At 39.6% G+C, this 26,779-nt stretch overlaps 1 protein-coding gene across 3 annotated transcripts in view; it reads right to left on the bottom strand.

Moving 5' to 3' along the window:
• lrrk2 (leucine-rich repeat kinase 2) overlaps nucleotides 1-26,779 on the bottom strand; it is a 157,843-nt gene that overhangs the window by 83,153 nt on the left and 47,911 nt on the right. For all 3 annotated transcript variants that reach the window (XM_080207288.1, XM_080207289.1, XM_080207290.1), the window contains 6 exons: nucleotides 24,328-24,452; nucleotides 19,051-19,178; nucleotides 8,014-8,155; nucleotides 6,027-6,166; nucleotides 2,964-3,080; nucleotides 2,697-2,867 (listed from right to left, as the gene is read on the bottom strand). In XM_080207288.1, the coding sequence (XP_080063414.1) occupies nucleotides 2,697-2,867; nucleotides 2,964-3,080; nucleotides 6,027-6,166; nucleotides 8,014-8,155; nucleotides 19,051-19,178; nucleotides 24,328-24,452 (823 nt within the window). The remainder of the gene's footprint in view (nucleotides 1-2,696; nucleotides 2,868-2,963; nucleotides 3,081-6,026; nucleotides 6,167-8,013; nucleotides 8,156-19,050; nucleotides 19,179-24,327; nucleotides 24,453-26,779) is intronic.

The raw sequence follows: 26,779 nt of genomic DNA, 5'->3' as shown, positions 1-26,779 counted from the left end.
TGAAGATCCAGTCTCCTTGGCTTTCCTTTTACTAGGAATTTCCAGCTTGATGCTCATCATAGCAACCACTGGTATATGAAGAGTGTCACAGTCTGCTCCAGGATAGGGTTTTGATGTGTTTAACACGGTCTCTGTGACAATCTTTTGTACAAGATATTGTTGGCCCATATGATATTGGAGAACATAACAAGTGGGCGATTGATACTGTAGGAACAATCAAGTTATTTCAAACACATGTTAAGCATCACCCCAGCAAAGCTGGACATGGAAAAGTACCAGCCACCAAACAAGAAATCAGATTGTCACAGAAACCGCGTTAAACATATCGAAAGCCTATCCTGGAGCAGAATGTGACACTCTTCACATACCAGTGGTTGCTATGATGAGCATCAAGCTGGAAATTCCTAGTAAGAGGAAAGCCAAGGAGACTGAATCTTTAAGGCTGAAAGAGCCGGTAATTAAAATGCATTCCAAGTCGAGGGTAGGAACCACTTTGCAGCAAAGTGTAAGAAATACTGAGAGGAGTTTAACATGTTCAAGAAGGTCCTAATGGAAAATACTAAAGTTAAAGGTCCAACAAATGTGAAGCACTTCAAAAGCAAGAATGGATTAAAGAAAAACCATGGTAGTTGATGGAAGAATACAGTCAGAATTGGAATGTAACAAATTGAACTCAGGAATAAAAAGGAAATGCATTGAAAGAAAAAAGGAAAATGACAGAATGCAATTCAATTGAGACAATGAAAAACTCGTATCTAATAAAAAATCTGTTTTCACTTGCTGCAGAAATCTGGCACAATAAAGTATGGGCCACAATTATCCAGCCTTGTATGTACATGTGCAGATCAAGCTGGGGTTGTGTGGGGATGCAAAATCATGGGGAGGGGTCATGGTGCATTTAACGTTTGGTAGAACACCCATTAGGATTCTCCCATTCACTGTGCACTACTGTTATCTGGTTCATGCCCTTAGATTAGCATATTTAAACATGCAGGGTCAATCTGGAGCTGGATACTTCCGGCCCGAACAAGGTGCCTGGTCTCAGCCAATCCCATAGTTCGGTATCGCTCACTTGAGGGATGGGGGGGGGGGGGGGAAGCAGCCCTGCAATAGGGGATACTGAAACCCCTGTTTAAGGGGCTTTTAAACCAAAGTAGGTTACGCTCGGGACCATAATCTGACGTTCCTGTGCTTCCTACTTATATTATGCAATGGTGTTATTCATTAACCACATTAATCAATTCAACTACCTGGGAAGCACAGCAACATCAGATGTCAAAAGCAGAACACAAAAGATGTATTGCACAAACCAAAGTATTTTTAAAAATTAAGCAACATTCTAATAAATGTCGACTTAAGTCTTGAAATGAGAAACCGTGTTCTAAAATGACTGGTCAAAATGAATTATAGATGTGAAGCTTGGGAAAGAGGAAGAAAACAAAACGGTTTCAAAATATCATTAAGAAAGATCACAAGGGCAAAGAGCTATGTGGTACTGAATGAGGCCAGAAGGCTAAGGGAGGTCTTAAATAGCGTCAAAAGATGACAGATGAAGTCCTCTGGTTATATTATCCATGCAGAAAGGCGGAGAGCTTAATCACCACTGGAAGGATTAATGGAAGAAGAATGAGAGGTTGACAATGAAGGAAGTACCTAGATAACATTAAAGACTGGCTAAACCAGATCTCCAACAAGCTAAATCTGGAAAACTATGGTCACCCAAACCACCTGGCATAGTATATAGACAACAACCATCCATGAGAAAGGGTTTTCTCACAATACTATTGCTGACAGATTACTATAATGACTTCAACAAGGTCCATGAAATTGGCCTCTTGCAGTATGAGCTCTGAGTCCATAACTGCCTACCCAGTCAGGGAGCCTCACCTGTAAACAAATATGGGAATGTCAGGTCTAATGGCGCTCCAGATTCTGACTTTGTACCCAAAGTGATCAGAGGAATTGAATCGAGTTTGTAAATAGAACAAATCTGGTGAAGGAACACCAGCCTCTGAGGAGTTGTTTCACTTACTTCCTCCACTTTAGAGATTTCCAGAATCAGAACTGGATGAGTATCACCCTGGATGTTTAGATACTGATCGTTCCAACATAATAATCAGCAACCGCAAACTGGGATGAGATGTGGGTGGCAGCAATTGTTGAGACTACTGATAGGAGGTCAGGTTGACAGGATTAGCCTGTTGGGCGTGACCCACAAGCAATGCTGTGAAGATGTTTCTGGATCCAGCCTTTCTCATCCCTTTTACCTGCCAGCTTTTCCAAGGCCCAAGAATCCCAGCCATCGAAAAATAAAAATAGAAACCTTGTTGCAAAAGAGGCAGCCTCCTTAAAAATCGACCAAGAGCCTACCAAGAGTGGATTATTCACCTGCTCCTTATTCTGCCTTGCAATCCTTTAAAACAAGAAGTCGGCAAATTCAAGGCAGACTTGATTCAGATTTCAATTTTGTTTCAACATTTCATCTTCCCATCTGATGCAATTCCTCTCATTTCTAAAAAGACAAAATTACCAACCCAACATTTTCTGTTTTAAGTGGAAATTGAAATTCCCATTTACGCGTATGCTTCATAACCTACAATCCCATTACAGTCGATCCTGAAATTTGGCAAAAGGTGATTCTTGGTAGTGGAAATGGAGTTACAGTTGACTTAAAATTTGAATGAAATTTTCCTTACCTGATAAATCAGTGATTTATCTTTAGACTTTTGATTGACATCAGCCTCCAATAAGATTAAATATTCTGCCATTGTGACATTGTTTTCTAAGCAAGCATTCTCAAGCATCTGATTTCTTATTTCACGATCAATGGCCAACTTGGACAAACATTTGCAGAGGAGGCTTTGCAGCTAATCATTTCAACAAAAAAAAGCATAAATTGGTAAAACTAAATTAAAAGTAAAGCATCTGAAACTCATGAAAACAAGGAGGAAATCTAAAATAACCTGTTTGCTTCTGCAATCTGTCACCTGATGAAAAATAAATCTATCCATGCCTTCCTTGAAGAAAATGCCAGAAGCAGAGGGTATGGTTTTGAAATACATCAAGGCTGCCTGGAAACCCTAAAAAGAAATAATGTATTAATCACAATTTGATGAGCATTTCTATTGTATGTAAAATTACTTTCAACTTGTAGATTCAATGAGACTACCCTTGAGATTTTAGGCAAAGAAATCTCTTTGGAAGTTACATTTGCTATTCAGTTCTGTCAGGGTTCCTTCAGAAATGCTTTTTTTGAAAAATCACAATGGCAATTTGAAACATATGAATGATGCAGGTGGTGATGACGTAAATTAGTATATTTCACAATAACATCCTTTCAAACATAATTAATGAATACAAAAAAAGAGGATGACCTTGAGCTCACTGTCTGTGGGAATGGTGGTAGTGGCTCAAGATTCAACAAAACCCTGGAAGTCGCGGATCTTGCTGACAAAATCACAATTTCTGACACTGACCATGTGGGTGGAAGTTGGGAGGAAGGGGTATGATGTTCAAGAGGAAGTGGGCGAGTATTGGCATTGATTATGTGGCTAGGATATTGGAGGGAAGGAGTTTCATGTTCAGGGGAAAAGGAGTGGTGGGTGCAAGTCCTGCCAGAGTAGTTGGGGGTTGGGAAGGAATCCAATGTCTTAGGGAAAAGAGGAGCAGAGGGGTAATGCTGGCACTCTGTTGGTGGAGATGGAGGAAAGAAACGGTGGCTCTCATCAGCTGGGGGTGGGTGCGAGAAATGCCAGCTCCAATCAGGGTGGCATCAATTCTGATTGAGATGGGGTGCAGGCATTGACTGTGTGGGTGAAGCTTGGGAACAGGGATCCAATGTTGGTGGGAGTTGGCGCGGTGGGGGGGGGCTCAGAAAGGCAGGGTGGAAGAGAAATACCGGGTCAGATTGGAGGATCAAACACAGCTCCAATTGGGGTGATGATGCGGGGGGTAGATTTGGTCCCTGTGACCTCCGTGGTGGGCTGGGGGGGGGGGGGGGAAATCACTGTTTGGTTTGATTGGTGTGCTCTTCAAACATAGCATCCCAATCTCAGTGCAGCTGGGTTTTGCAGGTGTGTTGTGGCCCCACCCCACTACTTGATGGCTTGAAACATGCCCACCTGCTTTTTTGTGGCAGAGCATGGTGTGATCTGGAGAGAAACTAGCTTGTTTCTCTGGCCAGGATCAACATTCTGCCATTTTTGGGAAGATTTCATCCAATGTAAAAAAAATCATGTAATCTTCTCATATTGTATTAATAGTTTAAATAATACCATAAGTGGGTCAAAGATTGCGGCAATATGATACTTTGCTGCGAAGCCACACAACCTCACTTTTGCACTGCCAGCACAAACACAAAAGATACAAATGACAGCCCAGTCCACTCATTCTTCAATGGAAAGATACGATTTCCCATCAAGGTACTGTTGGGAAATTGCTTCTTAACTAGAGTATTCTTTCTTTGCATCCTTGTCCATCTCATGTACTAACCTGAATTCTGGCTCAAGTGACAATGATAATCTGTCTACCATTGTGGAACTCAGATTCATTGAAAGATGCAGCACATAAGAAGGCTATTTGCCCCACCTTGCCTGTGTTGAATCTTTGGTAGAACTTTACAATAATCCCACTCCTCTGTTCTTTTGACATAGCCCTGCAAATGTTTTCACTTCAATTGTTCATTTCCCTTTTGAGAGTTACTACTGAAATTGTTTCCACCATCCTTCTAAGCAATGCATTCCAGATCACAGAACTCATTATACTTACTCTGTGATATAGCAAACAATTTCTCCTTATTTACAGTATCAGAACTATTGATTATTTTGAACACTATAACTACCTCTTCACCTTCTCTTCTCGTAGGAGAACAACTCCAGCTTTTTCCACAGAACTGATGCCCCTCATTCCTGGTACCAATCGAGCAAATATTTTCTGCATCCTCTAGTTCCCTTGCTTTTATTCTCTGTGCATCTGTATTCTACTATGGATTGAGGCCTAATTTCAAAAAAATAGATTGGGCCTATGCAAAATTCATTTAAGCTCATTTAAGACAAGCAGGAGGACATAAACATCCTCTTAATCTCTATTAAATTCAAATTCTCATCCAGAATTCAAGAAAATTCACAACCACTGTAAGTTTTGAGTCTCTGTTGATACCTTTAGTGGTAGCGCTTAGTTCTGAAAGTGAATTCTGTACTGTTTCAATGTCAAATATACATGTGCAATATCATAACCCAAAAGAAGGAATTATGCAACTTCCCTTTCACACAAACCGGATGGCATGCTGTTAACACATGTTCAAATGCTTCGTCAATCTTTTTAACTGCAGGCTTTGAAAATACTCTTTCAAATGCCAGACATTGATCATAAGCTGTTTTGTTTTGCAGAAATTGGATAAATAGATTGGATGCACTGAATTCAAAGCCTGTACAATTTGCCGAAAGTGAAAGAATCCACTTTCGGAACTAAGCGCTACCACTAAAGGTGTCAACAGAGACTTGAAACTTAAGAGTGGATATGAATTTGCTTGAATTCTGGGTGAGAATTTGAATTTAATAGCGATTAAGAGGATGTTTATGTCCTTCTGCTTGTCTTAAATGAGCTTAAATGAATTTTGCATTGTCACAAAAACTGTTGAACAGTCTAGAGTTCAAACGGAACTTCTGTGAATCATCTTGCTTAAACAAGTCCTGGCTGTCCTTGCATATGTGAAATTTCACAGCCAAAATCAAAAAAAACTGAATGTTTCTCCATGTCTTTGTTTTTACGCCTTGAAGGGAAAGTGTCCCTGTAGAGTACCAGAGACGGAGACATCATGCACTTACGGTGTATGATGTTAAAAGTTTTTGGAGAAATGACAAAATTTAACTCATCAGCACATAACTAATCCACATTTCCACCAAAAATCAGAAATCTGCTTTGCTCTAAACACTCAAAACTGAAATGTGTGCAATAATGATTTTGAAAAAAAACCCTTACCATTTCTTCTTTAGCTTTCATGCAATTACACTTTTACAAGAACCTACCTGTATTTGAATTTCTATATCATCTTCATATCTGCGTAACGCTTCCACCAAAATCTTTGCCACCAAAACCAGGAGTGTACAGCATAAATCTTTCTTCGGAACAAGGATCCCCAGAAGTTTTAGACACAGATACTGAATTTCTGAAACAAAAAAGTGTGAAACACATTGAATAATTCATTATGAACACCACGCAATAGTTATTCTCTATATTCTACTCTATTGTCACATTGGCGCAACTCTGTGTATAGACAACACCAAAATCAACTATTTTCAGTTCTGGCTTCATCTCATGATGGAATGGTTATGCATCAGTTCAGCAATCTCCCTAGAATCTTGCAGCCTCACATTTTCTATTAAGGTCAAAGGCAGGTAGATTATTGGTATACCATCAGGTCCAAGTCACACACTACCCCAACCTGTGCATATACCAGCTGCAGTATCCTCACCTTGTGAGACAAAATCCTGGAATTTCCTACTCAGTTCCACATTGTGGAAGCAATTTTAGTACAAGGAATGCAACAGTTCAAGAAAACTACCACTTCTTCAGGACAAGCAGGCATGGACATGGTGGGTTGGCATGGTGGTACAGTGGTTGGCATTGCTGCCTCACTGCACCAGAGACCCAGGTTCGATTCCAGTTTTGGGAGACTGTGTGGAGCTTACATGTTCTCCCAGCGTCTGCGTAGGTTTTCTCTGGGTGCTTTGGTTTTCTCTCACAAACCAAAAATGCATAGGTTAGGTGGATTGACCACAGTAAATGCACAGGGTTATGGGGGTACAGCGGAAGGGAGAGCCTGAGTGAAACGTTCTTTCAGAAAGTTGGTGCGGGTTCGGTGGGCCGAATAGCCTCTTTCTGCACTGCAGTAATTCTATGATTCTATAATGTTATCAACATTGCACACATCCCAAGAACAAACATAAATGTATGAACATAATGTAGTACAGTGAGCCTACTACTTATTTGAAATACTACAATCCTTGGAGCTGATGCACAGAATTCTTACCTTCTTAGCCTAGACTACCACTCTTGTCTTAACAGAAGGTTATCTCCCCATGATTGCTGCACAGAACAAATCTATATCTGCACAACTGAAGGTCCCATGACAGTATTCAAAAACGAGCATGGGAGCTTTTCCTGTATCTTTACCAACAGTTATTGTGCAACCAATTCCAACTACTGAGGATTTTTATCTCATGCTGCTTGCTAGAGTTTGCTGTGTGCAAATTAGCTGCCACAATTGCCCACAGAGCAACAATGGCTACAGTCAAAATTAATTAATTGGGAGTGAAGCTCTTTGGAACATCAGGAGTTAAGGAAGACACCGTACCAATTAAAATTTCTTCCTTCTTTATGAACTTCCTGGATCAGCAAGTTTTAAGGTCAGGTTTAAAGTTACTGTGATATTAAAAATTCTGTTCAAGTGACAGTACTTTTTTTAAACAGCAACATTAAATCTATATAGCTGACCTGGTGGACAATATAGCATTGTTTCCTTTGCTTATTGTGTTTTATTTGTTTTCATTTACATGATAAAATAATGTAAAGCTATGATATGGAAGATAGAATTTTTGCATGCTTAACTATCCTAAGCTGAAGGGGAGGTTTTTCCTATGACAGGAGTTTAGCAACAAAAATAACTTCTATTTCCATTACATGCCTCACATAGAAAATCATGTCAATGCATTCAATAAGGTGGTTAAAGGTATTCTATTCTTGGGTTCGGCCTCACACTATTTTTCCACCCTCACATACTTCATAATAGCTTTCGTTGCTTCGTTTCCTCCCTTGTGGCAAAACAGTTATTTGCAAGGATAAAATTCAACAAGTTATTTACCCATAAAACATAAACATGGTTCATGTCACCACAAATTCTCTTTTTCCAATGGAACATATTTTTATAAACAACATGGGTTAAGTGCAAAAAAAGTTTGCAATTTTTTTGAAATGACAATGAAAAACGTTGACAACGGCATTTATTTTTCCTACCTCGTTTGTAAGTATGTATCTGTAAAGTATGGATCACAGTGACTAAAGCCCCTCGTCTCATAAGTTCTGGTGCACCTGAACGGTCAGCAATGGAGCATAATAATCGAAGGCCACAGTGTTGGATTGCTGGATTCCCAATAAACTGCAAAAAGTGCAATGGCAATAACATCAATACATTTATACATTTAACAATGAAAGGGTTGCACGAATTAGACAGGTACTCAACAAGAAAATACTTTCTTACAAGAGAAAAACCTTAGCTGGAATTCTCTAGTCTCTCACACTCGCTACTGCTGCCAGTGGGAACAAAGAATTTGGCGCTTAGCCAAACCTCGATCCTTCAGCAGAACTGGAGAATCCCAGTTGCAGGCGAGGTCCGAGAATTATCTAAAAAAAAATTTAATATTAAAGTTACAAGAAATCTGCCAAAAAACAGTGTTGCATTTTTTCTGCTCTAATATCATGAGTCCCAAAAAGCAAGAAATGATCATATGCATTCCAGTAGATATGCATATGCTACTCGCAATGTGTCTCGCTGCAGTAACACAAGAAAAGTTTCAAATACCTTTTCCACATCTTGCACCTGTTTCTCATTGAGTATTAGCTCTGGTCACCAGTTCCTTTCTATAGATGCGATGACAGTCACAATATTCAGCAGTCACGTTCCACCAGCGGCCCAATATTATAAGACACTAAGGGATGGATTCTGCAGTCAGCAGTAAAGTAAGAGCATTTGCACTGATTGTGAATTAAATGGTTTAGAGCTCTCTCTGGTGAGAATGTCACCTTTATCTCTGTGCAGTGGTGCCGAAATTGATTGCAATTGTCCCACTATACTGGGCATTTATAACATGGAGCTAAAGTGATGGCACCAGGCTGTTCAACTTGCCAATTTAAAGAAATTCAACGAACTCCCAGTCAGAAAACTAAAGCACCTATATAAAGTGACAAATGTTCAAATGAATACTGCCAATATACAGACTTTAATTATATATTTTGTTAACACAAACAGATAAAATCATAAATGCCATGTCCAAAGGAAGTACTGGGTAATTTTGGTAACTAAATATTGAATGTTCTCTGCCTGTGTCAGCTGCAAAGAACATTTCATTTTCTAAAACTGATCAAGTACAAGAATCACTATACATGATCACATCAATATTCTAAGAACAAGTTGAAGGTTATACTTAGCAAGCAAATTAGAATGCAATGGTCATATTCAATCACTATTTTACTTGCAGTTATATACATTACGTATCTAATGGACCTTCAAATTTCAGAGAAGGACTGGAATATCTCACCAGCAAATTGCATAATTCATGTTATATGAATGAATCCACAAATAGAAATAATAAAGGAGGAAACCATAAAATTTATAAGAATTTGTAACAAAAAAACACAGTAAATATGAGGCAGAGTGTGGTGCTGGGTCCTCAACTTTCACAATTTATATAAATGACTTGAATGAAGGAAGCAAAGGTGTGGTTGCTGAATTTGCTGACAAACAAAGATAGATAGGAAAGTAAATTATGAAGATATAAGGAGGCTATAAAGGGACACAGATTAAGTGAATGAATAAAGATCTAGCAAATGAAGTATAATGTGGGAAAATGTGACATGGTCCATTTTTGCAGGAAGTATAAACTAGAAAATTATCTAAATGGTGATGGATTGAAGAGGTCCAAGATTCAGAGGGATCTGGGTGTCCTTGTGCATGAATCACAAAAGGCTAATATGCAATTCATCATGTAATTAAAAAAGCTAATACAATGTTATTATTGATTGAAAGGGGAATTGATTACAAAAGGTTTTGCTTCAGCTATGCAGAGCACTGGGGAGGCTGCATCTGGGGTACTGTATACAATACTGTGTCCTTATTCAAAGAGAAGTATAAAGGTGATGGAGAGAGCTCAGAGAATGTTTATTAGACTAATACCTGGGATGGGCAGGTTGTTTTATGAGGAAAGGTTGAACAGTTTTGGCTTATATTCACTCAAGTTTAGAAGACTTAGAGACAACTTAATTAACACACAAGATCCCAGGGGCTCTTGACAAGGTGGATGTGGGGACGATGGGAAAATATTTTGTGGGAAAATCTAGAATGGCTGTTTAAAAATAAGGAATTGCTCACATTTAAGACAGAGATGTAGGGACTTTTTTTCCTCTCAGAGCATGATGAATGTTTGGAAATCTTCCTCAAAAGGCAGGGGAAGCAGAATCTTTGAATGTTTTTAGGCAGAACTAGATAGACAATTAACAATGCAGTGAAAAGTTATCAGGGGATAGTCAGGAATGTAGGAATGAGGTTACAATCAGATCAGCCATGGTACTATTGAATGGCAGACGAGGGTCAAAGGGCTAAGTGGCTACTCCTATTTCGAGTTCATATGTTCAAATTCAGTTTAGTCAGCATCTGAAACCAATAGATAAACTAATATTTCTGATCATAACCCCGATCAGAATAAATTAATAGTTTGGTGCCTAAATCTCCTGTGCCTAAATATATTGGGGGTAAATATTTCATTCAACAGTTATTTTAATTCTAACTAATGCTTTGATTGTGAATGTTTCTTTTAAGTATGTCATTCATCTCAAGTTTATAACATATTGTCTCTTTTTTTCTATCTTGAATTCTCAAAGCACAGGGTTTCGGTGCATCTCCTTTGAAATTCTACTGTACTGTGCTTGTTCAATGTTCAAAGCTGTGTATTTTTACAATTAATTGAAGACCTGCAGTTGTAGTAAAGTGTGATGCACATTTGACAGACCCAAGCTGCACTGCCACTATAGATATTATTGATCACGGTAAAGAAACTCTGTGCAGATTATGATTGGGTACAGACACATCTCCCTAAGGCTCGTCAATATTTTTCCTGTGATGAGACTGAAGTCAGAAGGCAGCGGTCTGCTTTCTCCTAACACTGATTTAAAACTAAAATATCCACGTGTTCTCTCCAGATGGTCAGTTTTAAAATGAGGCTTCACATCAGTCCAAACATGCAAATCAACAGAAGATAGCGTTTTAAGGGCCTCTGGTGCCATTTGAGGTAATGCAGTAAAGATTCCAGAATGGAAGAGTCTGGAATTAAATGCCATGCTAATATAACAAACAACTAAAGGAGAAAGACTAGAGAGGAAAAAAAGGTAGAGGTATATTTAGGGAATGTGGGAAGGCCAGAGAACTGAAGGCACAATCGTCAAAGAATGACGTACATGGGGGTGGGAATGCAGGGAGTTTTACAAGTGGGGAAGGATGTGGTCATGAAAGCATTTCAACACAAACATTTGAATTTCAAATTGAAGATGCTGGAGGGCAAGGACATGGATAAGATTTGATGCAACCATCTGAATTTTACATCAGTTAACAACAAGGCAAATTGGGGATCAATCAGTAAAGCATTTGAACTGACAAATGCATGGATGAAGATGTCATCAGTAAATATGCTACAGGAGGAGACGAAACAACGTTATACCAGTAGAAGCAGATGCCTTTGTAAGGAAGAGGATAGGGAGTTGGAAACACAGCTCTGATCAACTCAAGACTAAAGTTGCAAACATTCTGGCTCCGGAACAAACAGTGGCCAGCGTGGGGGTGGAATCAGTGGCAAGAGTACAGAGTTTAAGACAAGGGCCAAAGACAATGATTATGATTATGCTGATATTTAGATGAAGGAATGTGTAGTCTTCAAAGACTGGATGTTAGGTATGTTGTCTGACATGCAGAGAGAAGTGGTGGTGTGGTAGGAATGGGTGCATCAACATATGTTCTCAGTGGATAAGTTATAGATAATGAACAGCAAGCAGACAAGTCCTTGCATGGCTTCACAGGTATCAGTGTTGGGACTAGAAGTTATTGTTGGAAGCGCATTGGCTATGATCAAATAAGTAAGTATGAAATTAAACATAGCAGTTCCATTCAGTTGATCAACTGAAAATGACTGTTTGGCTGGCTGCACTAGAGAGACAAAGGAGAGCTAATGTACAGCAGGGAACGATGTTCATGACTTGTTAGGGCTATTTTGATGCTTTGACAAGGACAGAAACCTGTCATTAAACAAATTATGACTGCAGGAGAAATTAGCTCAGATTTTGAAATAACTCGTTAAATGGGGAGGAGAGGAACTTTAGAAACTGGCTAGCATTCTGGTACTTTGCAAGTCCACATCATGACTTTGCAAGGTCAGAGGGATTTTCTGGATGGGGGTGAGGTATATTAAGTAAAGAGAACATAAGAACATAAGAAATAGGAGCAGGAGTAGGCCATCTGGCCCTTCGAGCCTGCCCCGCCATTCAATAAGATCATGGCTGATCTGTCGTGGCGCAGTTCCACTTTCCCGCCCTCTCCCCATAACCCTTAATCCCCTCTCTTATCAAAAACCCATCAACCTGCGTCTTAAAAATATTTAGCGAGGCAGCCTCCACCACCTCAATGGGCAGAGAATTCCAGAGATTCACCACCCTTTGAGTGAAGAAGTTCCTCCTCAACTCTGTTCTAAACTGCCCTCCCTTTATCTTGAGGCTGCGCCCCCTAGTCCTACTGTCCTTTCTGAGCCTGCCACTAAATTACATAAAAAACAATCCAAGATAATGTTAGTGGATTTGATAAACCGAAGCTCCGCAGTCTTGAAAACAGGCCTCTCAGGAGGAGTTTTCAACTGATATTGAAGTGATTTAAGATGGGACAGAAAAAGTAAATCCAAAATTGCACTTCGTATATGTTCAGGTACCAGGATGAGGTGTCTTTGTTGAGGATAGAGGAGAAAATTTAGACCAAAAAACAGATGTCAGGAAGTACATCTTTTCACAAAGGGTAATCAGTTGCCATGAAAGATAACTAAGACCAGAATGGATTAATTTAAGAAACAGATAGATACTGTAATGAAAGGATGATGCAATGAGATCAGACGGTTTTAAGGTCCTTCCTCTTCTGAACCAATTTGTTAACTTGTAAGCATCAATACATAGAACAGAGAAAATTACAGCGCAGTACAAGCCCTTCGGCCCTCAATGTTGCGTTGATCAGTGGAACCAATCTAATGACCCTCTAACCTAAACCATTCCAATGTTATCCATATGCCTATCCAATGACCATTTGAATGCCCTTAAAGTTGGCGAGTCCACAACTGCTGCAGGCAGGGCATTCCACGACCTTACTACCCTCTGATATCCATCCTATAATTATCACCCCTCAATTTAAAGCCATGTCCCCTCGGCGTTAGCCATCACCATCCAAGGAAAAAGGCTCTCACTGTCCACCCTATCTAACCCTCTGATCATCTTAGATCAATTAGGTCACCTCTTAACCTTCTTCTCTCTAATGAAAACAACCTCAAGTTCCTCAGCCTTTCCTCATAAGACCTTCCCACCATACCAGGCAACATCCTGGTAAACCTCCTTTGCACCCTTTCCAATGCTTCCACATCTTTCTTATAATGCGGCGACCAGAACTGTATGCGATACTCCAAGTGCAGCTGCACCAGAGTTTTGTACAGTTGCAACATGATCTCACGGCTCCGAAATTCAATCCCTCTACCAATAAAAGCTAACGCACCTTACGCCTTCTTAACAACCTTATCAACCTGGGTGCCAACTTTCAGGGAGCTATGCACATGTACACCAAGATCTCTCTGCTCGTCGACACTACCAAGAGTCCTTCCATTGGCCCTATATTCTGTAATCCTGTTACTCTTTCCAAAGTGAATCACTTCACACTTTTTCGCATTAAACTCTACTTGCCACCTCTCATTAATGCTACTAACCCTAAAAATAGCTGAGACGCTATTATTCTAAGCCATCATCAAAGGACAGAACCACAATTACAATATTTTAACTTCTCTGGTATCGCATGCACTTAAATAAATGACCACTAATCAATTTCAAAATATTGCAAATTTGGCTAAATTATCCATACAAGCTCAAGTAAATCATGTTGCAATAAATCAGATGTGATCTTCAGCGATCTTGCTTAAATGATCCCAATGATTCATATTTTTAAACCATTCCCTACCAATACATACACAGATACTTTGGAACAGAGCATTGAGTAACTACCAGATAGTTTTAACATCCGATATGCCAGTCAAAAATAATGCATATTAATAATTAAAAGCATTTTTTCTGAATCATAATGTGCAGGTGCTTATTATACACTGGAACATGAGGCTAAATTGTCATCCCAGGGTCAGGGCCCCGATATCAGGTCTATTTCTGATTCCTGACCCATTACAGCATCATTGCGAGACACCAGATAGTATTTTGAGATGATCAATTAAATATGTCACTGGTGTGCCTGTCATCTAATTAAAGGCAGCAGACACACTGAGGCAGGATGTAAGCAAGACAGGCATAATTTATAAGGCACTCGGCAGCCATGATTACAGATGCCCGCATAAACCAGAATGCAGTCAGGTAGCAGCATCGCATACAACTATGGAAGGGCAGCCCCACTATTTGCAGATGCTTCCGTGGAGGTTCTGTTAAAGGTGACGGCAGTCCAGAGGAGTGTCCTGTTTCTGCAGTGCATCAGGATGTGGCCAGCGAGTCAGACAAAGCAAGCATGAATGGAGGTGGCTCAGGATGCAGTGCACAAAGTGCTTCAATGTCTGAGATCTGAGAAGCTGAGTGCAACACAGATGGTAGGTTCCAGTTCTGGAGTCACCAACACACCAAGCTGCAGAGCAGCCTGACGTAGCATTGTGCTTAGGGATAGCGAAGATATGCATACCCAGGTGCACTCCTGAACCTTGGCTACACTGCACCACAAGCACTTGTGGAAGTAACCCTGCAGCTATGGACATCATATTTTAGACACTATGTGGTGAAGAAGAGCAGCATGGTATTAGCTCTCTCACTCTTTACTTTAGAAGAATAAAAAACCAACAGCATTCAAGAAAGAGGTCACAACAGTGCAGGAGTGTTGCTTCTTGCTGTACTGACTGGAAGAGGAGACCCTAGAAATTTCCAAGGTGGCAGAAAGTTTGAGGGGGTGAACTGGGTGCCTGTCAGAGAGGCTGAAGGAATGTGACCATGTCCATGTGAAGGGGAGGGGGCACTACTCTCGTTTGTATTGTTTATACCAATGTATAGGCTATTCCTTCTGACAGTTATTGTAGGCAACTTCAGTGGAGGAAAATGCATCCAACGCTCCACTATCACAATTGTCAATTGCACCCTCCACCAATGCAGATGCACTCATATTGATGGAGCCTCACCCTGATGAAACCTCACAAGTTTAGAAACATGTGCTGCAAGGTGACCAGCTCTCCTGGTGTGAGCAGGTGGAGGAGACAAAGGCAGAAGTAACTGTAGGCAGTTGCTCATGAAGAATGGAAGACAGCTCCCACCTTGCAGAACTGAATAGGTATGTGGAGTTTTGGAAGTCCAATAGAAGAGGGTATTTCTAGAGAGGCAATGGGAAATGTGTGCCCAAATGTCACAATTCCTGGAGATAGTGTAGAATTTGAGCAAAGATTGGAGAAGACACAGAGATGGACTTACAATGAGTAAGTGGCTAGGGACAGGGTCCCACCAATCACGGTCCTGTGCTGGCCAGTAGCTGTGGGGGCTCCAATCAAACCTCTGCATTTGCTGATTGCTCTGCATTGCCTGCTGACAGGCTCATTTTGAGCCAATGTTGGGCACTGACTGTTTGAGTCCCTTTAGTACAAGAAAACACTAATCCAGACTCATTGAGGTGACTTCGTTCGTGGTAAGTCTTTACCCACACCAATTTTAAATAATACCTGTGATATTTATGTAGAAATCTAGATTGTGAAATTCTGCCGAGTAAAGCCTCAGGATGGAGAGATCCCAGCTGAGGCAATGAGCGCAGTACGTCCTGCATGGCCTCCTGCAAGCTCTCAGCATCCCTAGAGATATTAGATAATGAGGGTGACTGAACGCACACATAAAAGCTCAGTTGACTGTGGTCTAAAGTGTGCACAAACACTGCAACAAGTTCTGGACTTAATTTTTTTTAAATTTATGGCCAAACTCTGAACCAACAGTGCTGTCGCCCTGGTAACAATCTGATTAAACAAGTATTGCAAAATTCAGGGCATGACTGTGAACGCAGAGCATGGTCTGTTTTGAAATCTTCCAGGAGGGTCATCCTGGCTTTCAATTTCATTTGCAAGCAATTAAAGATTATTTTAAATTTACACGGAGTTGTAAGGCATTAGTGCAAGAGTGAATAGAAACTGGGAAGCAATTTGGTTTTCCTCAGCTATCTATATTGTATTTCTCCACATTGTATTGTTTGCATAGCAGGAGAAGTCATCCGCGAATTACATCTAACCATGACGAGGCTCTTTGCGCCAACTTCATTATTTTCAGGGCAAGCTGAGTAAGTGAATGACTAACCTGTGATTTCAGTGTTCCCTGGTGATATAATCAGACTGATTCCTATAATATTAATCTTTGCTGTTGATTACGTAACTGAGCTGAAAAAGTGTTAGCAAATAAATACTGAAAGGATAAGTTTAAAACCGCCTGCAGGCTGCAGTGTGTGTGGGATCACAATGTCATTTTAAACTAGCATTTACTGTCTAATAAAATGAAATATGGTCAATCAACATTGCTGTGTTTTTAAAATCTTTAAAAAAAAAATCACCAAGGGCATGTATTGAATTCTCCTTGAACATTCTACCCTGATTTGTTCACACAAAAGAGGTAAACAGTGGCTAGAAATTAATGGGGGCAGGGCATCACATCACTGCATGCGATGTCATGGGAGGTCCCAAAAAGGAAGGTGAACCTGGCGCCCCACAAAGTGCAAGTCTGCCATGACTGAGGCATTTGACTGCATGAGCACTGAAAGAGTGGTTAGTCTTGAGCACTGCACAATACAGCATCATTGCCAGATCACACTGCAAGTCACATTCTGTAACACTGACTGGTCATTATGCTGATGGCATGTGAATAGGCAATCAAAATATCATCTGGCTTAAGCTGTATAAATTGTTTGAACATTAATGATTAGCTCAATATTATGTTGTTGTGATGTACTGACCGAATAATATTCATACAATGATCCTGGTAAAGTACAAATTCATCAAACTTGATGGATCGTGGATTTAGCAAAAACACCACCTCCGCCAAACACATACTGCTACATGCCCTTACCATTCAATTCCATGTTACTGTATGTCAGTATAATGTACAAAAACGGTTCTGTCACAAAGTGGTAGAGGCATCTGATTCACTCTGTACTGAAGTCCCAATAAATACACAGAACAGAAAACTCAGTGAAACACAAAATAAGCCATTAACTGGAAATTCTTACAGCTACAAGGTCAGTTTTGGACCTCTGCTGGCTATTGCAATTGAGAGAAAATATATGCAAAATGTTTTGAGTATTTCAGATAACCAAGTCAATAATTGTTAGATGCGAAATGTGAAAATAGTTCAAATGCATATAGTTAATGACATATGCAACTGGTTTTGGTGCAGGAGGCATGGTGGAAAGACTGAGGGTGGTGAAATTTGTCAACAATGATTGTTGTACTCCTCAGCACACAAGAAAATGCACTCTCGTTTCCTTCTCTGTGAACGATATGCTTTTTCTGTATAGCGCACAAGAGACAATACTTTCACTTTTTACTAATACAGGTGACAATAAATCAAATCAAAACAGAAGTACTCCTCAGAGGGGCTGACTTGCTATTGAAATTTCATAATGGTTCATCCAAATTTGCAGTCAGTTAAACCCAAGGTTTTAAATATCCCACATTTCAGGGACCCAGCAAGAGTTTTTAAAAAATTTATTTACAGGATGTGGGCATTGCTGGCTTTGCAATGGTTATGCCCTACCAGAGATAATTGCTTTGAAAGTCATGCTCATGATACATTAAACACTTTTTTTTGTTTTTGAAACAAGGAAAAAGTCAAAGTCTAAACTTCTATGTTCCTGTCACCAGACCATTTGCTGGGTCTGTCAGAAGTGAAGTGTCACATCATACAAGGATAGGCAATAAATCTCAACATCTAAAAACACGAAGCTTTTGACCATATCTGCTTCATCCCCATTGATGTAGACAAGGGCATGTTCTTCCCTACGCTTCCTGAAATCAATGACAGTCTCTTTCATTTTGTTAACATAGGAGGAGAGATTGTTGTCATTGCACCAGCTCACCAGATTATCTCATTCCTGTACCCTGTCTTGTCGTTGTTTGAGATCCAACCCATTAGTGTGATGTCATCAGCAAACTTGAAAATCGAGTTGGAGGGGAATTTGGCCACAGAGTCATAGATGTAAAAGGAGTACAACAGGGAGCTGAGGACACAGCCCTCTATTACATTCCTTATGCTATATCCCTACTATACCCCCAACTGTATTACTAAGGACAGAAAGTAATGGGAGCACTCAGTAAAAATATTAAGTTTGAAATGTTAGTGTGAGTCCTTGGTCACAGAGCTGCACTTTGCAGGAGGATGTCAATACTAAGGGAACAGCATAGCACCAAACAACAAGAGAAAGAATAGGGTACAAGCGTTGAAGACAGTGGAACAAAGCATGGTTGTGATATTATGAATCAAACCTGCGCTTCATTTCAGATCAACAATCAGAAAAGTATAAACAAGTAACTCATTCCACAATGACTTCAATTCTATTCTCTGCCAACATGACAACTATGCACTTGGAAAACTTTGTGGATAGGATTTCCAGAAGGTATAAAGATCACAACGGCAGTTATTATCACCTGGATAGGAGACATTCCCCTCACCACATCACCCCCATTTCAGCGCTCTTGCTAATATCAAAGAAAATACATGACAAGAGGGTAGAAAGAAAATTCTACACAACTTTCCCTTACAAAACAATTGAAAGCCACTGCTTCACGGATCATGCACAGCACCTCAATTCATAATGCAAATGTGCACCTTTCTATAACCAAGAAATCTTACAATTTAAGTAATTATGCACCTGTAATTGTTATGGTCTTCTTTCAGTTTTTTAGAAATGCTGCAGTTGATCCCAAAAATTTTAACTTGCCTCTTTTGAGTGCACAATTATGCACAAGTTTGTTTTGTTCTTACCTTATTCATAGCGGCAAGAACCAATCCATGAAACCCATCTGGTAAACACTGCTTTTTAATTGCTTTCTGCATTGATTCCAACTCGATTGTATCTTCCTCTGCACCCATCATGTCCTCTTTCAAAGTGGCTTTAGATGAAAGGTAGTAAAACAAACATATCCAATTAGCAGTAGTTCAGGGGAACTTAAAAACAACAAAATGAGAGAAACAAAACATTTGGTCCATTGCAATCATTCCTCAACCAATCACGTGTGACACTTAATACCATGGAGTTCACGTCTTTAATGTCATGATGAAAAGTTCCACATAAATATTCCATAATTAATAAAGGTGATCCAGATTATCTCTCCATTCTCTCTCCTACATTATTTAATTTTTGAATTTTACAGCTTTAACCCACCATTGTCACAAAATGTCAGGTCTCATAATATTTGATATTTCAGCACATCCTGATGACATTATCCAGTTAATTTGCACCTACCTATCACAGATACCCTTTTCTCTTTTTTAACATTTATTTATAGAAATCTCCTGTTACGTTGCAGAATGAATTTCGCATTCAATCTGTTCCATATATTCCCATTCTGTCTCTAAGTATTTAAAGTTCATCAAAATGAAAAATCCAAGAATTGTTTAAAATTTTAATTCTTTCACTGGATATAGCTAGGATGAACAGCATTTGTTATCCATCTATAATTGCCCTTGCGGGTCAACCACATTGCTGTGGGTTAGGAATCACATGTCAGCCAGATCTGTCAGATGACAGATTTCCCTCCCTAGAGGGCATTCGTGAACCAATTGGGTTTTTTGATTATAGCTTCATGGTCACTATAACTGATACTAGCTTTCAATTCCAGATTCATTCATTGCACTGAATTCATTAAAATTTCATTAGCTGCCGTGCTAGTGGAATTTGAACTCATATCAAGCATTGGCCTGGGCTTTAAGAGTACTAGTCCAGTGGTTTTCACACTGTCAATAACTTCTCCAGCCATTAACACCTAAATTAACCTTTAATGTTAACAGAATATATTATGTCAGGTGTTTCCTACATTGCAGTATCACCAACAGTACACAAGTATGCAAATTCAGGCCAGAAAAAGTCGAGACAGAAGATTGAATTGATACAAGGATTCAAAAACAAGTCCCTTAGTTTGCTTGCATTCTCCACTGTTTACAAACTCATCCTTTGAACTTTAGAGTTCTTTCAAGGTCAGGTTCTCAAATGAACTATTTGCCAAGAATGTTGTTAACATTACAATTTGTTGCTCTGCCAAAAAAAGTTATCCTTTCAACTCAAAAAATACATAGAAAGAAACAGATTGCGAGTTTTTCTACCCTGAACATGGCTATGTTCCACACTACTTCTTGTTATTAACAGCTTTTTGCAGTCTGCTCTTGGTGTTAATACATAGTCAGAGGTTTACAGCATGGAAACAGGCCCTTCAGCCCAACTTGTTCATGTCATTTTTTTTAAACCACTAAGCTAGTCCCAATGACCTGCATTTGGCCCATATCCCTCTATACCCATCTTGCCCATGTAACTGTCTAAATGATTTTTAAAAAAAAAATCAATATTGTACCTGCCTCTAGCAGCTCGTTGCAGACACTCACCATCCACTGAATGAGAAAACTGCCCCTCTTGGGCCTTTTATATCTCTTCCCTCTCACCTTAAACCCATGCCCTCTAGTTATAGCCTACAAAATCCCAGCTCTTTAAAAGTCTGTATTCAAAAATCCTAATGGTCTCTTTTTCACCATGGACATCCAATACTTACATAGAAACATAGAACATTACAGCACAGTACAGGCCCTTTGGCCCTCAATGTTGTGCCAAGCTATGTCCAATCCCAAGATCAAGCTATCCCTTTCCCTATAATGCTGATGTGCTCCGTGTACCTAACCGATAGCCGCTTGAAAGTTCCTAAAGTGTCCGACTCCACTATCACAGTAGGCAGTCTATTCCACACCCCAACCACTCTCTGAGTAAAGAATTTAACTCAGACATCCCTCCTATATCTCCCACCATGAACCTTATAGTTAAGCCCCCTCGCAACAGCTACATCCACTCAAGGAAATAGTCTCTATTTCCACTCTATCCACTCTATCAATCCCTCTCATCATCTTATAAACCTCTATTAAGTTGCCTCTCATCCTCCTCCTCTGCTCCAAAGAGAAAAGCCCCAGCTCCCTCAGCCTTTCCTCATAAGGCCTACCTTCCAAACCAGGCAGCAACCTGGTAAATTGCCTCTGCACTCTCTCCAATGCTTCCACATCCTTCTTACAGTGAGGTGACCAGAGCTGAACACAATATTCCAAACGTGGTCTCACCAACATCCGGTATAGTTGCAGTATAACCCCACAGCTCTTAAACTCAAACCCCCTGTTAATAAACACTAACACACTATAAGCCTTCTTCATGGCTCTGTCCACTTGAGTGGCAAACTTCAGAGATCTGTGGATATGAACCCCCAAGATCTCTCTGTTCCTTCATGTTCCTCAGAACCCTGCCGTTGACCCTGTAATTCGCATTCAAATTTGTCCTAACAAAATGAATCACCTCACACTTATCAGGGTTAAACTCCATCTGCCACTTTTTGGCCCAGCTCTGCATCCCATCAACGTCTCTTTGCAGCCTGCAAGGGCCCTCCACCTCATCCATTACTCCACCAATCTTGGCGTTGTCAGCAAATTTACTAACCCTTCAACCCCTTCTTCCAAGTCATTGATAAAAATCACAAATAGCAGAGGACCCACTGACCCCTGTGGTACACCGCTGGTAACTGGCCTCCAGTCTGAAAATTTTCCTTCCACCACCACCCTCTGTCTTCTATGATACAGCCAGTTATTTATCTCATACAGTCTTATCTACTTCATGAGTCTACCATTGGGAACCTTATCAAACGCCTTACTAAAATCCACGTATATGACATCAACTGCTCCACCTTCGTCCACACACTTAGTTACCTCCTCAAAAGAATTCAATCAAATTTGTGAGGCAGGACTTACCCCTCACGAAACTGTGCTGACTATCCCAGATTAAACTGCATCTTTCCAAATGGTCGTAAATCCCATCTCTCAGGACCCTTTCCATTAACTTACCGACCACCAAAGTAAGATTAACCGGCCTATAATCACCAGGGTCATTCCTACTTCCTTTCTTGAACAGAGGAACAACTTCTACAACTCCATCCCCCACCATGAAGGCCCAAGTCCTCTCAGATCTTTTTTGAACAGAAGCCAAACAAGTACCAATCCAGCAGCATCCTCCTCCACCCGATTGGATCGGTACCATTTCTTGATCTCATCCTGAACTGGATAACTCCATATTCTCTGGTTCCAATTTCCACCCTTCTCTCACCTTCACATGGTCCAACTCTGACTCTTCCATTCCTCTTCTGTGTCCATTTCTGGGATTAAGCTATCTACCAATATCCACTATAAGCCTACTAGCTCCCACATCCACCTTCTACACTTCCTCTTATCTTGCTTCCTATAAAGGACTCTGTTCTATTCTCCCTGTAATCATCTGCTGTTGCAAATGTTCTGGTGATGCTACTTTCAATTCCAGACCTTCTGATACATCTTTTTTCCTCAACTGAGGATTCCCCAACATGACAGAGTTCTTGAACTTCTCCGATCCATTTCTTGGAACTTTGCTTTCACCCCTTGTCCTCCATCCCAGAACAACATGAGGTTTCTTTTATTCTTATCTTCCATCTGACCAGCCTCCACATTCAAAACATTATCCTCCACCATTTGCACAATATTCTCAAGGCACTTTCTCTTCTCCTCCCCTCAGTATTCTAAAGGGGCTGATCCTTCTAAGACACCCTTCTCCTATCTTCAAATCACCAACAATCCTTTCCGATGGCACCTTTCCACAGGAGTATAGGAGATGCAATACTTGCCCTTTTATCTTTGCCCTTTCCATTGTCCAAGAACCCAAATACTTCTTCCAGGTAAAAGTGATTTACATATATGCTTCTTTTAATTTAGTATGCTATATTCAATGCCAAATGATATATTCACTTGAACACTGGGGAAATCAAAAAACATATAGGGTGGCCACTTTGCAAAACACCCTCATTCGGCCTGTAATAACAACTCTGAATTTCTGATCGTCTGTCATTTTAATTCATCAATCCACTCCTACATTGACCTTTGCCCTTCATCTCTTGCACTGTTCAAATTAAGTTCCACATAAATTCGAGGAATGGCACATCACCTTTTCATTAGCCACTTTACAAACTCACACATAACAGGAATTCCTGTCCACAATAGGTCTCCCTAAGGTCTCACTACTAACACAGCCCCCTGGCAGTTAATACTTCCAGACACTGCCTAGGCATGTCCCTCTTCCTCCAGAAGCTATATTTACCTTTGCACCCCACTGGGTTCCCCTCAAATGATTCCCGTTTTGCACTAGCTGTTGTTATCCTCAACAAAATGATATCACATTGGCGAGGGGGTAATTTCTCATCTGGGGTGAACATACGGCAGGAAACCTTTTAAATATATTTAAATTTACTTAAATGAGGTTACCGTCATGATATCAATGGCAACAGGCAGGGGGAAAAAAAAAATCAGAAAGCACAATCTCACTGGCTGGAATTTTATGATTCCTTTGACATTTTGCAGTCAAAATCACCATATCCAGGATTCAATTAGCCTCTATCTACAGCTGGTAATGAACTACAGGTCAGTGAGATGCTACTCTTCCAAAAAGCAGAAAGCAAATTCAAAGTGAGAAAAGCATGTTGTGCAAAACTAATTGATCAGATACTCTTAGAGGTTAATAGAAGTAATACAACAAAATCATTTTAAATAATTAATCTGAAATCAGGCCACAACAAATTAAAATATCATTTCTGAAACCGCCTCAGAGTTAAGAAGTGACAAGATTTGAAAATGAAACTGTCTTGTGACTTTCACAAAATGATTGTATGTGAACCATGCAAACCATAGGTCATCCGGATTTCAGATCTCCAGTCTGAACTAAAATTACAGCAAAATTCTCAGCCACAAGCCCTTCATGTAAAAGTGAAATACTATGAATGCTGGAATCTGAAACAAAACCAGAAAATGCTGCAGAAACTCAGCACGTGACCACATCTGTGGAGAGAGAATACAGCCAATTTTCCCGAGTCTGGATGATCTTTCATCAGGACCTTTCAAGTAACCCTTGTCCATCAGTACAAACAGACGAATAATTATGTGAAAATGCTAATGAATTAATACATTTTAAAAATCATTATTTTCCCTGCCCCCACTTACCAGGGCAAATAATATGCGTCATGACTCGAAGGGCCTCAAGCTGTACTGAAGAATTATGCAAACTATTCTTCAATACGTTCACTATTCTGCTTGAAGTTAGTCTCATAATATCCAGACTCAGGGCGCTGAAAATATATGAAACAATTATAGCACAGTAATTAATGGTGTGAAATCAAAATTATTATGGAGTATAATTTGTTGAATTCTGCCTTTTCATCAAAAAAGGTTTGCAAGGGACAAAACTAAATTAATTTTATATTCTTAAAGCTATTGTACAATTTAACTTTATCAAAAGTAATATTTGTAGTTATTTGTATACTATCCAGTCACATCTGGAACCTACGTCTGAATTTAAAACAGACCATTTTGATACATCTTTCCAATCAGTTACTATCACAAGAATCCAACATGTATGATTTTGGACCGTCTCAACTCCATTTCCAATACAATTAGCACCAGAACAGAGATTATTCTTTCAAATCTAAATCTGTAATTTCATTCAGAAACCAAAAAAACAGAAGTCTAAAGCTTAGAAATCCACATTGATGTCCCAGGAGTTGGACTTGTGACTTGGGGGTGGGGGGGGGGAAAGAAAGAGAGAGAGAGAGGGGGAAGGGCACAAAGTGTTTACCTCTGCAAAGAACATAAACTGATTTGATTTATTATTATCACATGTATTAGCATGCAGTGGAAAGTATTGTTTCTTGCATGCTATACAGACAAAGCATAGAGAAGGAAATGAGAAAGTTCAGAATGTAGTATTATAGTTATAGCTAGGGTTTAGAGAAAGATCTTAATGCAAAGTATGTCCATTCAAAAGTCTGATGGCAGCAGGGAAGAAGTTGTTCTTGAGTCGGTTGGTACGTGACCTCAGACTTATGTATCTTTTTCCTGACAGAAGAAGGTGAAAGAGAAAATGTCTGGGAACCTTAATTATGTTGGTTGCTTTTTTGAGGCAGCGGGAAGTGTAAACAGAGTCAATGGATGGGAAGCTGGAACCGCCTGGGAGTTATTAACAGTGAGCACAATTTCCACAATGTTAAAAAGTGGTCCATATCTTCATTCATAAGATAGTTCAATGTGAGTGCAAATATTTAATGAAATAAATTCTAAACTTCAATAAAGTATTCCAAATTCTACTTTTGTAAGCATATCTTCTGTGATAATAGAATAAAGGCAAGAAGATGCAATTTTAAGAATTATATTATGCAAAGTATAGTACAATACTGGTTCTAAGATGGAGCTGAAAGGTCTAACTGCTATAAATAGATCCTGAGGTAATAGAGGATTACTGATTGAATCAGATTGCCTGATGGACAGCTGGTTGTGGAGTTACAGCCTTCCTCCAATGTCAGCAGAGCCCTGTCAAAATAACTGGCTTTCTTTCTCCATGATTATTTTGTATCTTTAAGAGTGATGGTACATGCTTGTGGCGAATCTTAGAATATTTATAGATTGAAAAAAATTGCTCATTGCTTGAAGTTAATGTCATGTGGCAAGATCTGAGGATACTTATTGATCAAAAGGTTATAATTACTCATTGCTTGAAGTCAGTGGTATGTTTAATGAAATGTCATGGTGCAAATCAAGATTCTGTTAACAGAAATACACCAGTGCTGAATATCCTTGACAATATTAAACTCTACATCACTTATTAAAAGAATCGCCAGCTGAATTCTAAATGGAATATTGCAAACTAAGATAAGGCATCAAAGCGTATTCTTAAATTAACATTATTTGCAAAGAATTCAATAACTGATATAATTTTATTTATTCACAACGAAGGGATTACCACAAGGAGTTCCTAAAACTTCATAATTCACAATATTTTTACAACAGAGCCACAATGGTGTGATCAATACTTATCATTGTCAAACATGAGCCAGTGTGTAATTTAGAGTAAGAGACGATAAGTAACCCTCATCACCAGCACATTCCTGATCTCAGCTATGTCATTAGGACAAATGCACAATGTGGCAACCAGAGAAAAGGAAAGAAAAATAAACATCAAATGCTCAGTCTTCCAATTCCTGCATAAATGACAGCTGAAACAAAAATGTCTTTTCCTGTGAACAGGGTGCCATAGAAACTTCACGAACAGATAGAAAAACTGAATGTACAGCATGAAACACAACTATCCAAGCATCTCGCAGTGGTCAAATCATTTACCATATCACACACCTGGGGTTTTTGTTCCAGCAATACTGCTATTTGGAGGATCGATCATTCCCCTAAAGAATGGAAGAACAAAAAAACCAGAACAAGAGCAAAATACTGCAGATGCTGGAAATCTGAAAACAGAACAGAAAATGCTGGAAATATTCCATAGGTCAAGAAGCATCCATGGAGAGAAACATAGTTAATCATAGAATCAAAGATTTTAATGGGAGGTGGACACGGCCCAACCATGTCTCCAACTATCTAAGGGCTTCAATGGCCTCCGAACACCAGG

The sequence above is a fragment of the Carcharhinus amblyrhynchos genome, chromosome 19 (assembly GCF_965287045.1).
Source record: "Carcharhinus amblyrhynchos chromosome 19, sCarAmb.v2.hapA, whole genome shotgun sequence".
In the NCBI taxonomy this organism is placed as follows: Eukaryota; Metazoa; Chordata; class Chondrichthyes; order Carcharhiniformes; family Carcharhinidae; genus Carcharhinus; species Carcharhinus amblyrhynchos.
The sequence above is the reverse complement of the archived record's forward strand: the minus strand, read 5'-3'. Positions and strand labels throughout refer to the sequence as shown.